Source organism: Chelonoidis abingdonii, chromosome 1 (genome assembly GCF_003597395.2).
Source record: "Chelonoidis abingdonii isolate Lonesome George chromosome 1, CheloAbing_2.0, whole genome shotgun sequence".
NCBI lineage: Eukaryota > Metazoa > Chordata > Testudines > Testudinidae > Chelonoidis > Chelonoidis abingdonii.
Window position 1 is genome coordinate 99,835,293 of NC_133769.1, and position 14,376 is coordinate 99,849,668.

The 14,376-nt window shown below is 49.4% G+C and overlaps 1 protein-coding gene across 1 annotated transcript; it reads left to right on the forward strand.

The window, feature by feature from the left end:
• Positions 1-217: 217 nt before the first annotated feature.
• On the forward strand, positions 218-11,649 carry SOX10 (SRY-box transcription factor 10). The gene is made up of 4 exons (XM_032791752.2): positions 218-364; positions 1,467-1,925; positions 9,756-10,021; positions 10,520-11,649. The coding sequence occupies exons 2-4, from the start codon at positions 1,516-1,518 to the stop codon at positions 11,233-11,235; spliced, it is 1,392 nt and encodes a 463-aa protein (XP_032647643.1). The 5' UTR covers positions 218-364; positions 1,467-1,515; the 3' UTR covers positions 11,236-11,649.
• The last annotated feature ends 2,727 nt before the right edge of the window (positions 11,650-14,376 follow it).

Here is a 14,376-nt window from a genome sequence, read left to right on the forward strand (position 1 = left end):
ACTGGACCTTTCCCAGAGAAGGCTGCACTCGAGAAAGCGAGGAGCGTGCATGTGGCTGAGGTGGAGTTTGGGGGCGCTGTCAGGGTCCCCTCCCTTCCTGCATCAAATCAATGTATTCCAGCTATAAGGAGTGCTTAGCTCCACCTTCTGCCCTTCCCTCCCCCGGTGCTTAGCAGCAAGCCAGTCAGAGAGACATCCAGCCAGGGGATTAGTAAAAACCAAGCCTCCCTCTAGGAATGGCACTCGTCTGAGAGTCTCCTCCACGCAGGGCTCCCTACGCTGCCAGGGCTCTGAGAGGAGAACAGAGGGGCTATTGGGATACAAATTACAGCCCTCTCAGGATTTACCAGGCAGACCAGCCAACGTAAGTTTTCCTACCTGAACTCACACGCTCGCTCGCTCTTTTTCTACCTTCAATTACTTTTTCAATCTCTTCTTCAGGAAAATCCTTGCCTCCCTCACTGGGGGGATAACAATCCCTGCTCCATATTGGCCCCTTTTGCAACTAAACCAAAGAAGATGCATTTTTCTAACCATTTTGTGGTGGGTGGGGCTTTATTTTTTCAGCATTTCTTTAATAAGGTGGGGGAACTGGTGGGTGGTGGCAGAGACATTTGGAGGTGACCGCAGAGAGAGAGAGAGAGATGGGGGGATGAGTGAAACGGGCAAGTTAAAGACTTGACTTTGCCAAAGAGGCTTAAAAAGAAATATATGCATATGTACAAAGTGTTAGCGTTTCCGCTCACAAACACATTTTCCCAGTCTGCATCAGATTCCTTGCCTGGCAATTCAGGGGTGCGCTCGGGATTTGCCTCTACTCAGCGACTCTTGCTAAACTTTCTCTTGCAACCTGGTGACCTTTTCGTTTTGATTTATTAATAATGAAGCCACTCATTTCCTCCCATCTATGTTCTTGGTCAGACTTTCAAGGCAAGTTTTAAAGAGAAAATGTCATTCGCAAGGGCCAAATGTTGGGGAGGGCCCTGAGTAAGGTTATTCTTAAAGAATGGGGTCCATTTCCCCTTGTTCTCTCCTTTTTGACTCATGTCATCAATGTGCTTAGCCAGCAGCAGATCCCTCTACATGCCCATGTTAAACTCCAGAATAGAGCATAGATCGGGAGATTCCAATTAATCAATACATCCAATGCATCCGACAAAGTGGGTATTCACCCACGAAAGCTCATGTTCCTATACGTCTGTTAGTCTATAAGGTGCCACAGGACTCTTTGCTGCTTTTACAGATCCAGACTAACACGGCTACCCCTCTGATACTTGACTCCAATTAATCAGGATCCCCTCCCCCACTTGATCATGGGTTTTGTGGGTCCCGTAAGCTGCACGCATGGCAGCTCCTTTGCTTCACTTTTATCAAGTGTCTTCTGTCTCGTGGTCGGTTACTGGGAGAGGTTCAAGTCTTTTAGTTTTGGTGTTTGCTTTTTCTTTCTTTCTTTTTTTTTCCCCCAGTGGAAAGACGGATATTGAGAAGGAAGAAAGAGCAAGAACAAGAGATATAATGACAGATGACCAAGACCTTTCAGAGGTGGAAATGAGCCCCGTGGGTTCCGAAGACCATCACTGCCTCTCACCGGGACCATCCATGGCATCAGATACCCCCTCTCATCTCACCAGCTCTGGGAGCGGAGAGATGGGGAAGGTCAAGAAGGAACAGCAAGACTCAGAGACGGACGACGATAAGTTCCCCGTGTGCATCCGGGAGGCAGTGAGCCAGGTGCTGAGTGGCTACGACTGGACCCTGGTGCCCATGCCTGTGCGAGTCAATGGGAGCAACAAAAGCAAACCCCATGTCAAGCGGCCCATGAACGCCTTCATGGTGTGGGCACAGGCGGCCCGCAGGAAATTGGCTGACCAGTACCCTCACCTCCACAATGCAGAGCTCAGTAAGACCCTCGGGAAGCTCTGGAGGTAAGGAGGGCATAAGGGTGAGGGCAAATGGAATCATGGAGAGGCTGCATCTCAAACTGGAGGCTGGCTACAGAATGAGATTAAAGGGGCATCTATTAAAGGGAGTTCCTCCTCAAGGGGAAAGATCACAGGGGTAAAGGAAAAGCTCAGGAAAGTGAAGAACCAACAATGGTTATTAGTATCAGCTATATGGGGAGCTTCCTCTGCAAAGCTCTGCCAGTCTTGACCTGCAACCCCCACCTGGCTATTCCATTCTAACCTGCTCTTACTCGGGCTGTGCCAGCATACCTCATGCCTGGCCTGTGCCACTCCAGTCCTGGTCCTCTCCTGAGGCTCAGCTGCCCAATCTCTCCGTTTGTGTGTGTTTGTTTGGCAAACCAAGGCCCAGAAAGGTTAACTAGGCTGACCCTCACCAAACTCATTACACTCATGATCTCCTCAGGCCTGTTTGAACCAGGTCTGAGAGATCACCGGCTAGATGACCCTAACTCCCAGAGCTCCACCTAGTGGGTTGGACTCCTGTCTGGGACAGAGGAGAGAGAACAGGTAGTCAAGCAGTGCAACCCAATCACACATCCCACCCAAAGAATGTGTTCTCTGATGGCCAGCCACAGTCCCGGCCAACTGCTGGTTCTAGATCCCGCTCAATGAGATGTCAATCTAACATTGACAGCACAGGTACTGCATAAGTGGGGGTGAGAACGGGTTATCCCAGCATAAAGTTGTGAAAAAAAGAGGACGGTGAGGGATGGTGGAGAGAGGGGGCTGTTAGAAAAAGACTCCAACCGATGCACCCAGTATGCCATCCTGCCTTGCCATTCCCAGCTTTTTATGGCTCAACAGCATTGTTTGTGTCTCCTCAGACTGCAGGGGCTCCAACTCTGCCTCTGTCTGCAGGCCTGTGGCGTGGAATAAATAAGTAATAATAGAAAATCAGCAGCCATTCCTGTAGCGAGTTTGTACAGGCTGACACAGGCTTCCCACTCCCACTGTGCATACACACGTACACACTTCCTTCTTCCTAACACAGACACATGCTCAGCCCTCGGACCCACACTACCCCCTCAGTTTGTAAAAGCCATTTTAATTTTGGGTCCTTTCCCCATCCTCCCTGCCCCCAGGGTCCCTACAGGAAGTCACCCCCATTGGAACTGCTGGGTTCTGCCAAGAGATGAGGGTGGAGGGACCACGTAATACCCATGTGACACAAGGCCAGTGGTTCCACTTTTCCGCCTGATTTCCATGAATAACTCCAGCAAATTATTATAAATGCCTCCCCCCTCCCTGGGATTGTCCGAGATACACCCCTTTCCGCGGCCATCACTTCCTTGCCTTGGGCCTCCTGCCACAAATCAAAACCCTCAGCTTCATGTAAATGGCCTTGAAGTTCCACAGAGATAGAAATGGGCCCCCTTTCATACCCTTCCCTTCCCTTCCCCGGTGCTACCCTTAACAGGAGACCCCCAACCACTGGGTGGGGTGGGATGTCTCCTGAGAACTGCAGGAAGACCAGATTCTTTTCCAAAACAGAAGCAAACCCCACCCTTCTGACCATCCCATTGCCACCTGTGGCTCGATTATCCAACTGACTTCTGTCAGCTCCACCTGTGTGGGAGAATTGAGCCCCTGGGTGTTAGCTTCTGCCTTGATCACATCAATAAGTTTATCCAAACCCCTCTGTTTTTCATGGAACTCAAACAAAATGATTTTTTTGGAGAGTTAACGCAGGGAATTGTGGTAGGCCTCAAATATGATTCCCATGCCTCGGTGTTTTTTAACCCTTCCCATTCCCCTCTCCCTCTGCCATTCCTATGATTACTCCAACCTTGTGCTCACCTCTGGATACCATGCAGAATGGTGCTCCCAGTTAGTTCACATTGCACTAACCCATTCCTGTTGTCTCCTTTCTGGTAGCAAAGTGACTGTACTGAGCATTTATCATTGCTCTTATTTACTCTCTCCCACTTTGTAACACAGTCACGTTATGCTGTCTATTTGCCTCTCTCCTTGCACTTTCACTTTTCTTTCCTTTACTAACAATTACCTCCTGTATGCTTTGCTCCTAACCATTCCTTCTGATTTCTTCCTGATTTCTCTTCCCACCTCCACCCCAACATTTTATTCTATTGGAGAAGCAAGACCCTCATTCTAATTTTCAAAAGTATTATTAAAAAAAAATGCTACTGTACCGTTCCAAGGATCCTGCAGGATTTTGTAGCAATGACCTCCTTAAGCGCTATATTACTGCTCTGGCCTGAAGATACAAGACTGAGGTATATGAGCCCTTAAATACTCCAGTAACAGCCCTAAGAGACCAGAGTGCTCCACTGTCCAGATATGCGACTGCATTGTACATGACTGTTCCCCCACACAGTGCTGCAGTGATAGACCTTAGATGCTGTCCTAACACTATTGAGAGCTGTAGTGTTCCTGATCCTGCAGGCAGACTGCAGAGCCCACAGGCAGCCCACTGAAGTCAATAGGGCTCTGCCTGGGCACAGGGGTCTGTACAGAGCAGCTTGACAGGGCCTCGGACTGTACCTGTCAAATACTTTTGCATTTTTTAAAAGGGAAAAGTCTCTCCCTTCCCCCACATGTCTGCTATTTGTGTTGTCTTTGCTAATGGACTGGCAGGGAGCCTGCTGCCTTCGGAGATATTCTTACCAGTCTGTGTTGGGCAATGCAGCAGAGCAAGTTGGGGGCATGCATGTATGGGCAGGATCGGTGTCTGCACTGCCTTTATTGGCATTGTTAGGTGTGGGAAAATAAAATGAAACCACAAAAGCCAGGGGAAGTCACCCAAAGGGTGATTGTCCCATAGGAAATTTACTACACTATCATAGCCCCTATGGTCTTCCACTGTCCTCCAGACAATTTTCTGATGCCAGTTTCCTCCCACTCCAAACTCCACACTACGCAGCATGATCCAGACTTTCAAAATTGGCTAGCAATTTTGAGTGCCTAACTTGAGATCCCTGAAGAGAGGCCTGAATGTCTGAAAATCAGAATCCTTTAAGGTCTCAAGTTGGGCACCGAAAATCACCAGTCATTTTTGAAAATTTGGGCCATCTAGATATACTTCCATGTAGGTGAGTCTGATTTTATATCGATGCTTAGATGCTGTGCTAATGGGTGCATTAGAAATACCTAAGGCAGAGAGAAATCCACTATAAGCTCTGTACGACAGAGAGGGAAAGAGAGATCAGTTGAAAGCAACATTAAACTGACCTTGTTTCTGGCCATCTCTGGTGGGTGGGGAAGGAGATGCTGCCTACAGAATAGTTAAAAATCCTGTGTGTCTTCTTGGAAGGGTCCAGTAGATTGAGAAACAACCTCAGGGTCCCATCCAACATGATCCTTTCTACAAAATGGAATCTAGCCCCTCGGCTAGCTCTGTGCGAGTGATCGCTGCATGGAGGATGGCTGCCACATTTGCTCATGCAACCACTGTGCTGCTGAGCTCAAACCAAGTGCTGTGTAAAGCACTAGGGATCTGCAGGATAAGAAACATGCCATTCTGCAGGAGATGGAGGGAGGCAACGAGGGAGAAAGAGGGAGCCACGGAAGCAGATGGCCATGCCAAATTGATCAGTGCTATGTAGACAAACGTTCCTTTGGGAGATTGTGCAGGGTGTCAAGGCTGACCCCTCACACCTACACCAACTCTTTCCGCTTATGAGAGGGTTAGAATCAGGAGCCTCACCCTTTGGGGAATAACAAAGAAACTGCCAGGACTGGGCTACAGTGTGGGAGACTACAGACTTTGCAGCTGCTGGTCGGGCAAAGGCAAACAGAATGTTAATGACAGTGGAGCACCACCTGCGGGACCAGATTCCAGCCAGGCTCCACCGAGTGGCAGGGAGGAAATCACTGATGAACAGAATGATGGAATGGACACTGCTCCAGGTCAGGATTGAGGTGCATTGGCTGAGCTGGACAGGGGCAGGACTAGAACAGTAGGAGTGGTGTAGGCCAGGAGAGAGATGCATCAGCACAGCTTGTGTGCGAGTCCTAGGAACGCACTGGGAAAGGGATAGACATCAGGACTACGCTACCCAGTGGTGGAAGGGGTGTTACCCTCAGTGTAGAGTCCCCTTAGGCCCCAAATGAAGGTTTCCGTTCTCAAATCTGACCCTAGTGCCCAATTTCATTTGCAAACACTTTGGGACAATTGGCAAGGTGATGGCCCAGCCTGGGGCAGTGGGTGTTCATGCCTCAGCAAGGCCATGGGCTTCTGTCAACCTCCCCAGCATAACTGGCACGTGCGTGTGTGTCTGAGTGATACTGACGGTGGGTTGATGGCTCTCTTATGGGTACAGCTGGCTTTAGACACTCACTGATTGTTCTGAGCCTCCCATTGGTGGGTGTGCTGAGAGAAGCTATTCCTCTCTCCAGCACAGCCAGGTCTGCACTGCAGGCTGGGCTGACCCCCTCCCCCATCCCAACGATGCATGATTACCTGAGGATGCAGGGGGAAGGGGGACTTCCTCACTTGTCCTGCCCAAAGGTTCCCCTTTCCTCATCTGGGTGGGGCACTTCCTGCTCCTTACAGGGCAGGGGACAGTTCTCAAATGGAGTGGGATGCAATGACTGTTGAAAAGGTCAGCACGAAGACTAGTCCAAATGCCAGAAATATCTCCAGTGCCAGAAACAGATGAGACATGGGTAGAAAGGGGCAGCAAAGAGCTGACTATGGGGTGAAGGGATCTTTGTATCTGGACAGCAGCAGAACCTTTCTCTACCTGCATCGCACTTTAGCTAGGCAGTGGGCCCCGGGAGCCGAGCCATGCCTGGAAGATCAGGGCCTCTGTGTGTGAGATCTCCCCCCCCAACCCCCCAATGTTTTAACCTCCTGTTCAGTCCTTCCCTCACCCATGAGTGTGCTGCATCAACTTGGCGCTACTGAGACCCTCATGCCACACTGACTCATCTGCAGCTGCTGCTTGTGGGTGACAGGGAGGGGCCATGCATCAGGCTGCTCCAGTCACCTGACATGCAAGAAACCGGGCTTAGGTTCCCCACCACCATTCAGCACAATGCCCTGTGCAAGTAGAGATATGGTGGTGAAGAAAAGAACAAAAGAGGGAGACAGAGTTTTCATCTCTCCGTTCCCACCAAAACGGGGGTCTCCAATGGGTTCTGTACTGAGCATTCCTCACTGGGGGAAGAAGGTTCAGTTCAGACCCACTTAAGCCCATGAGCTTTGGTATGTGATCCATTGCCTTCTGTGTCCCTGCAAGATTCCACTGCATTGTAGACCAGGGGGTGCAGGGGCAAGAAACAAGTGAAATCTAAATCCCCTAAATCTCCTGGCCTCTGCCTGCTCACACCGGTTTCACTTTGTTAAAGCCGATTTGAGCTCTGATCCCAGGGAGGGAGGAGGGAGCAGAGAGACTGGGAGAGAGAAGACAAGGATGGAGGGAATGGACTTTGTGCAATTCTGCTGTCTGCAGGGTTACAGGATGCTGGCAGGAAGATGGGGAGGGCATGCAACAGCTCAGTGGACCCAGGGTTCATCTCCTAGAGTTCCTAAGATCACTGTCATTTAGGTCATCAGTAAGACGAATATAGAGGTCTCAGCTTCTCTCTCCATTGCAGGTTTCCTTTGGCAGTTCAGCTTCAGTAACCCTATATGCTTGGTGCCACCCACAAATAAAGGTGAAGGATACTGGAACTCCTTGGAATCAGTAGGGGCTGAGAGGCTGAGCTCATGTGGAAGATGTGGGTTCCATTCCCAGTCTTGGAGTCTTGCTTGCTGTGCAACAGGAGGGGCTAGGAGTGCTGAGGAGCTGGTGACTGGTTCCTTCGTGGACGGTGCCCTGTACGGTCAGGGTGGAAAGCTTGGTTCCATTCCCACAGCTGGTCTTTTGCTTGCCCTCAACAGCCAATGGAGTCTGGGAGATGCAGGGGCTAGTGCTTAGCAGGGACATGTTTAATTCCCAATGCAGGTCTCTCGCTAGGGCACTGCAGGAGATTGAGGTTATGCGTGTCCCTTTAGATGTGATGGAAGGCTGTGTGTGGAGCAATTCAGGGTGGAGGATTAGAGCTCTTCGGGATGTGTGAGCGTGGTGTATGGCGGCGGGAGGGAGACAGGAAAGCTGGTGTTGGACTCATGGCAGCTCAGTTGTTTAATCTCCTGGATTAAGGCAGTGGTGGAATGCAATATGCGGCCATGACCTTCTCAGGGCTGCTTGGTGTGAACCCAGATCAGCACCTTAAGAGGTTCCAAAGCAGATCACACTCTCTGGCTATTGGCTGGCAGGACAGAAGGAGAAAAATGGAGGTGCTTCAATGCTGGTCAGGACCTGCTTGGATCCTATTGATTTTCTTCACCATTTTTTACCAACAGACCCCTCAAACCCCAACTGCTGCTCCTCCTAAATTCTCTAAGGCAGATTCATGGTTTTTAATCCTCTGCTCTGCAAAGGGTTAAATCTAATCAGTGGAATTTGCAAAAGCAGAGCCTCTAAGGCTGTGGGGGGGTCAGAGACTCCTCTTCAACATTTGGCTGAATATCCCCAAAGCTTTGTCCAACTCTCTTTAGGCCGGAAAAATCAAGGCTGGAAATCTCAAAGGAACAAGTTTTTGCTTTTGAGATTTCTGTGGCCTCAGAGTTTTGGCTGGGTTGCAATACCCATAAAAACAGTCTTGACCCTTTTCAGTGTTCTGGATTCTTCTGGCTGAAACCAGAATGCCCTGGAGGTCACATGAAAAGTAGGAAAAAGAAATTAAAAATTAAATCAAACATTTTCAAAATTAAAAGAAAATGACTGATCAAATGGGTTTCATCTCTTTTTCCATCATCCAAAGTGGTTCTGTTACATAATTTCCTAGGTGATTCTGTCTTGACTGGAGCAGCCCTAGATCTGACAGGTATTTGGGGAATGATTTTACATTTCCATAGAGTCTTTCACCCAAAGAGTAATCTATTGTTACAGTGACCAGCACCATAGTATTTAGATGATTTACAAACTGATCCTGATTTACAAGCCTGATCCTGGCTGTGTCTCAGCACTTGCAACTCTCCAATCCTTAGCACAGGAACCACGTCAACCACCTCTGGGATGGAAAATGGCAGCTGTGTGATCAAGAATCCTCAAAGTAGAAGCAAAGCAAATGTGTTTTTCCTTCAGCATCTTCTGTAACTCACTCTTAGGAGATACCAGGGTTCTTTAAGGGGCAGATCCCAGCAGCACAGCCACTGTGCTGGCAAATGCAATAGCCATTCTGTGCTCAGTGATCACTCACACTCAAGCTGATAGAACAAAACCTATAAAATGGCAAAGATGGAAGGTTAGGACAGGATACAGAAACTCTGAAGCTAAGGTGACGGAGACAAGTTGATTTGAGAGAGACAGAGATACATGACAAAGCATTATCGGTAACAAAGATTTGCCACCCTTCTGTAATTCAAGCAACAGTCACAATTTTCACGTCTGTAGCAAGTTCTTTTAGTCCAGCTTGTCTGGTAACTATAAAGCCCTGCACTGATTTCAGTCATCACAGTATGATTACTTTGTCCTCTAAGGCAAGTATAAGCATGGAACGGGAGGAGGTGAATTTATATGGGTTGTAGATTGTAATCCACTTGGGGGAGTGACCATGTCTTCCTCTGGCTCTGAACAGCACTGAGCACAGTGTCAGGGCTTAATCATTAACAACAATAAAAAAGGGGCTGAAGCTTTGAGGACTCTATTTAAATACTTCTCTACCTTCTCTATGATGCTTGGCAGTATCTGAAATCGAGTGGATCTCTAGTTTCCATGATGCTTTACAGTAGGATTTTGACATCCCTGTTCCCATCTCTTCCTCTTTCTCCGGTCTCTGTAGGTTACTGAATGAAAGCGACAAGCGGCCGTTCATCGAAGAGGCAGAACGACTTAGGATGCAGCACAAGAAGGACCACCCCGATTACAAGTACCAGCCACGCCGGCGGAAAAATGGCAAGGCCTCCCAGGGCGAGGGTGAGGGCCAAACCGAGGGAGAAGCTGGCGGGGCTGCAGCTATCCAGGCCCACTATAAGAATGCCCACTTGGATCACAGACACCCTGGGGAAGGATCCCCCATGTCTGACGGGCACCCCGAGCACTCCTCAGGTCAGTCCCATGTCTGCAGCTACACCAGCAGGTTATTACCAGCTCATCCTCCTCCCAAGGAGAGTCCCCCAAGCCATCTGGAGAATCGATGGCTCTCTAAAAGTCTTGGGACACCACCTAGTGAGCTGAATCCTCTCTCCATGGTGGGACCCAGTAGTTGAGCATGACTCCTATGTGCTCGGTGCTGTCACCAGCATTGGGGAAACCTGCACTGCACAGGTGTTTCTATCCCTTTGGAAGGTGGGAAATCATCTCCCACAGGGTTCATATGCACAGTTGCCATTTTGGTTACGGATGGCCACCTCCTCCCTTCTTGTCCCTCTATAGTGAGGTTCCCAGGGAGGCCTGGCAGTATCGAGTCTGTGCAGTAGGAGGAACAGAGCTGTTGCATGTAGCTGGCTGAGCTATTTTATTGCCTGTCAGGCTGTACCGAGGCTATATTGTGAACTGGTATTACATTTTCTCTCTCTTTTCCCCCAAATGGTTTTCACTTTACAGGTCAAAGCCATGGACCCCCCACTCCTCCAACAACTCCAAAGACAGAACTCCAGGCAGGCAAAGCTGATTCCAAGCGGGAAGGGCGCTCTCTTGGGGAAGGGGGCAAGCCTCACATTGACTTTGGCAACGTGGATATCGGGGAGATCAGCCATGAAGTGATGTCCAACATGGAGACTTTTGATGTCAATGAATTCGACCAGTACCTGCCACCCAATGGACACGCTGGCCATCCAGGCCATGTTGGGGGCTATGCGGCAGCAGCGGCCGCTGGCTACGGCCTTGGGAGTGCCCTGGCTGCAGCCAGTGGACACTCTGCCTGGATCTCCAAGCAGCATGGAGTCTCCTTGTCTGCTGGCACGTCATCGGTGGTGGACTCCAAGGCACAGGTGAAAACAGAGGGTTCTGCCCCTGGAGGCCATTACACTGACCAGCCCTCTACTTCCCAGATAGCATATACGTCCCTGAGCCTGCCCCACTATGGCTCGGCTTTCCCCTCCATCTCCAGGCCCCAGTTTGACTACCCTGACCACCAGCCCTCAGGACCCTACTATAGTCACTCCAGCCAAGCCTCTGGCCTCTACTCTGCCTTCTCGTATATGGGACCCTCACAACGTCCCCTATACACTGCCATCTCTGACCCTGCACCCTCTGTGCCACAGTCCCACAGCCCCACACATTGGGAACAGCCCGTGTATACAACTCTCTCCAGACCGTAGGAAAAGGGGAACAGTGACCAAAGCAGCAACAGAAAGGCTCGGAAGAATCAGCACAGGCAGGAGGGCCTCCGAACTCCGAGGTCATTCAGTGTAATCCAGCCATCAGAACCCACTGAATATCTAGACATGCCTATCTTGACCCCGGTTATCGCTGGCTCACCGCCTAGAGGAAGGTTTTACCCCTTTCCCCCCCAAAATTCAATGTATGCCAACCCAATTGGTTTGCAAAACCCTTTTGGCCTTCTAGATGAGGATGATTCTAGACATGGAGTGACTGGTCATGTTGGGTTTCGTTGTGCACACCCTGGACTGTAAAATAAGAGATACCCCCATCCTTAACTGCCCCCCAACTGCTTCAGTGATTTAACAAGTGTTTCAGATAGGCCGCAATGGCCAACTCTTTGTCATCTGTTGTGGCTGGGCATCCTGGTGGACATGTTGTGGTAGGAGAGGTAGGGCAGTAAAGTCAACTTCCTTGTGATCGGTGCTCTGCAACATTCCCGTCTAAAATTCACACATGCATGACTCTTGATCCCTGTTGGAAGACCAATCTATGCTTGCTTTCCTATTGACTTCCACATCTGCATCCTATCCTCCCCTCAACCCACCCTCTCTTTACTGTACTGTACCGCACTGTACTGGACTCAGGAACCATATCGCTGGTTCTAGCTTATTCATGTCACAACATACATGTGGGGGTGGGGGTGTATGCGTGTGTGGCCTCTTGGACTGTTAGGGCAACAAGGACGGAATCCTCCCTTCTTATGATTATTTTGTATGGCTAGTTTGTTTCAAACATTTTCTGGTCCCTTCTAAATCCTTCCATTCACCCTCTAATATTTCAAAAGATACACTGCCAAGGCAGTGTTTGTCCTTCTGGCACGTGTGTGTGTGCGTGCATTGGATGTGAGGGAAGAGTAGCTGAAGATATTGCAGCAAACAGAAGCATCAGCATTAATCCCACTTGCCCAAACACAGTTTGAGAAAATAATCACCTTAAACCTGCAAGGTTGGGCCTCCAAGCAGAGCTGAACTAAAGAATACATCCCCTCCTGCCTGTTCATTGCTTGTTCCAATTTGCCAGTACCTCTGGCCTACCCTCATAAAGAAGGGGAAGATATTGTTGTGGCACCAAGTGGGGGGAAAGCTCTCAGTGTTGGATAAGACCATTAGCCCATGTGAAAAGAAAATGAACTCGCCTTCCCTTTTGGGTTTCAAACTGGAATCCTCAGTGGTTCGACTGGTTCCCCTCCTTCTTGTCTTCATCTTCATTCCCCCCTTGCTCTCTTGGGTGGTCTGCTTGCCTGTCCTACATCTTCAGGGCTAGCAGAGCTTCATGGTGCCAGAGAGCATGCTGACATGAAGGACGTCATAACCGAAGGTGGGGAGAAGATGATGCCCTCCCATTGGCCACCAAAAACACACGATGGAACGCCCAGCTGATATTCAGGTCTGGGAAGATGAGACAGATTGACCAAGCAGAACTTGTGATCCTCAATACCATTTTTCTCCTTCGACTGAGATCGCTGAGGATGACCTTTATACATCTTTCTCTCCACCCTTAGCTTTGGCTGACTCCTCCTCTGTCGTGCTTGAAAAGAGCATGTAGTATGTTTGCTCCCCTGTATGCATGTAACCCACTGCAGTTCCCTCCCCTTATTTATTCCATTACACCTTCCCCTCCCACCAAGCCTCTCTCCCTGCCCCCAGAATATGCTGTCCTAGCACCATTAACTCTGCATTAAATGTATGGAATAATAAACTTAAAGGTTTCATTTGTGTGTGTCCATTTTTTCAAATTTTAATATTTTTCCCCTTTCAGACACATTTTATCCTTCCTCCCCACTAAGAGGGAAGGGGGGCCTTTATATGACACAGACCCTGGGTGCGTGTACACATTTCTTCTATTCTCATCACTGAAAGGATATTGACAGTGAGTTAATAGTGTTGCCTGGACTAGGGGCCTCCTTTCTCTTCTCCTCAACTCGAGTCTCAGCTCTAAGCACTAGATCATGATACTTCCACACCAGAAGCCCTCTTTCCCCAAATACATTCCTGAATACTATCAATATCTTCTGACCTGCAAATTAACATCTGGCACGCACTAAGCAATGCCTACTGCCTGCCTGCGTGGATCCTGCACACATGAACACCAACCTACTTCCCTCCACGAGCATAACACATGATAGAGCCTGCCTCACTTCAGAACAAAGTCTCCCCAGGGCAGTGCTGGCCAGATAGAACCAGAGGATGCACAGCTAGGAAAGGGACACAACAAGAGCTAGGAAGATCCAAGGTTTCCTAATCAGAGGCATGTGATTGGTTCAGTGTGTTTGTGTATGCAAAGTGCACAGTGGGTGAGCAGGATATGTATATGTTCTTGGAACTATAGACCAGACCCAAAGCCCTCTGAAGTCAAAGGGAGTCTTAGGAAGACCTCATCTATGAGGCCCACTCAGTTCAGGTGCCCCAGAGGTGTGCAGCACACAAGCACCATCAGTGGAATGACTCGGCCCTAAACATATAGACTAGTCCGTTCGGTGCAGGGAAATGAAAGGGAACCAGGGTGGTCAGCAAAGGGAGGAGAGAAGGGAAATCTCACTACAAACCACTGACTGGGGGAAGGGTCTGCAGAACTATCGATCAATGACATTGTTTGACAGCTCAGAGGGAAGAGACTGACTGTGGGGAGGAAGGGGGCTGAGCACAAGAGGTGAAGGGTAGGTGAGGAGTGGGAAAAGAAAATTCCTACTCACGATACAAATGTCCCCCCATATCTCTCCAGTTTAAGGAAGGAGGTGGGGTTCTCATTTGATCAGCATCTAGTGGGAGGGGGGCCTAGTATCACCAGGCCTCTACCCCCAGCTGATACAGGATCCAGAACAACCCCACCCTTAGCCTCTGGACTGGGAACAAAGGAGTTAAATACCCCCCCTGCAGCCAAGAAGGAACTGGCCCAGAGTCCTTTGCTATCCCTTTAATCGTATCTGATACAGATGCAATGCTGGGGGGTGGGGTGGGGGGAAGAAGGCGGGTATGAAACAAAGAAGCCATTTAAAAAAGAAGGGCCGAGAAAACGACCCCTGCGCTCCATTGCGGACGCCAAAACTATTGCACAAAGACACCGTTCATGACTGAAAT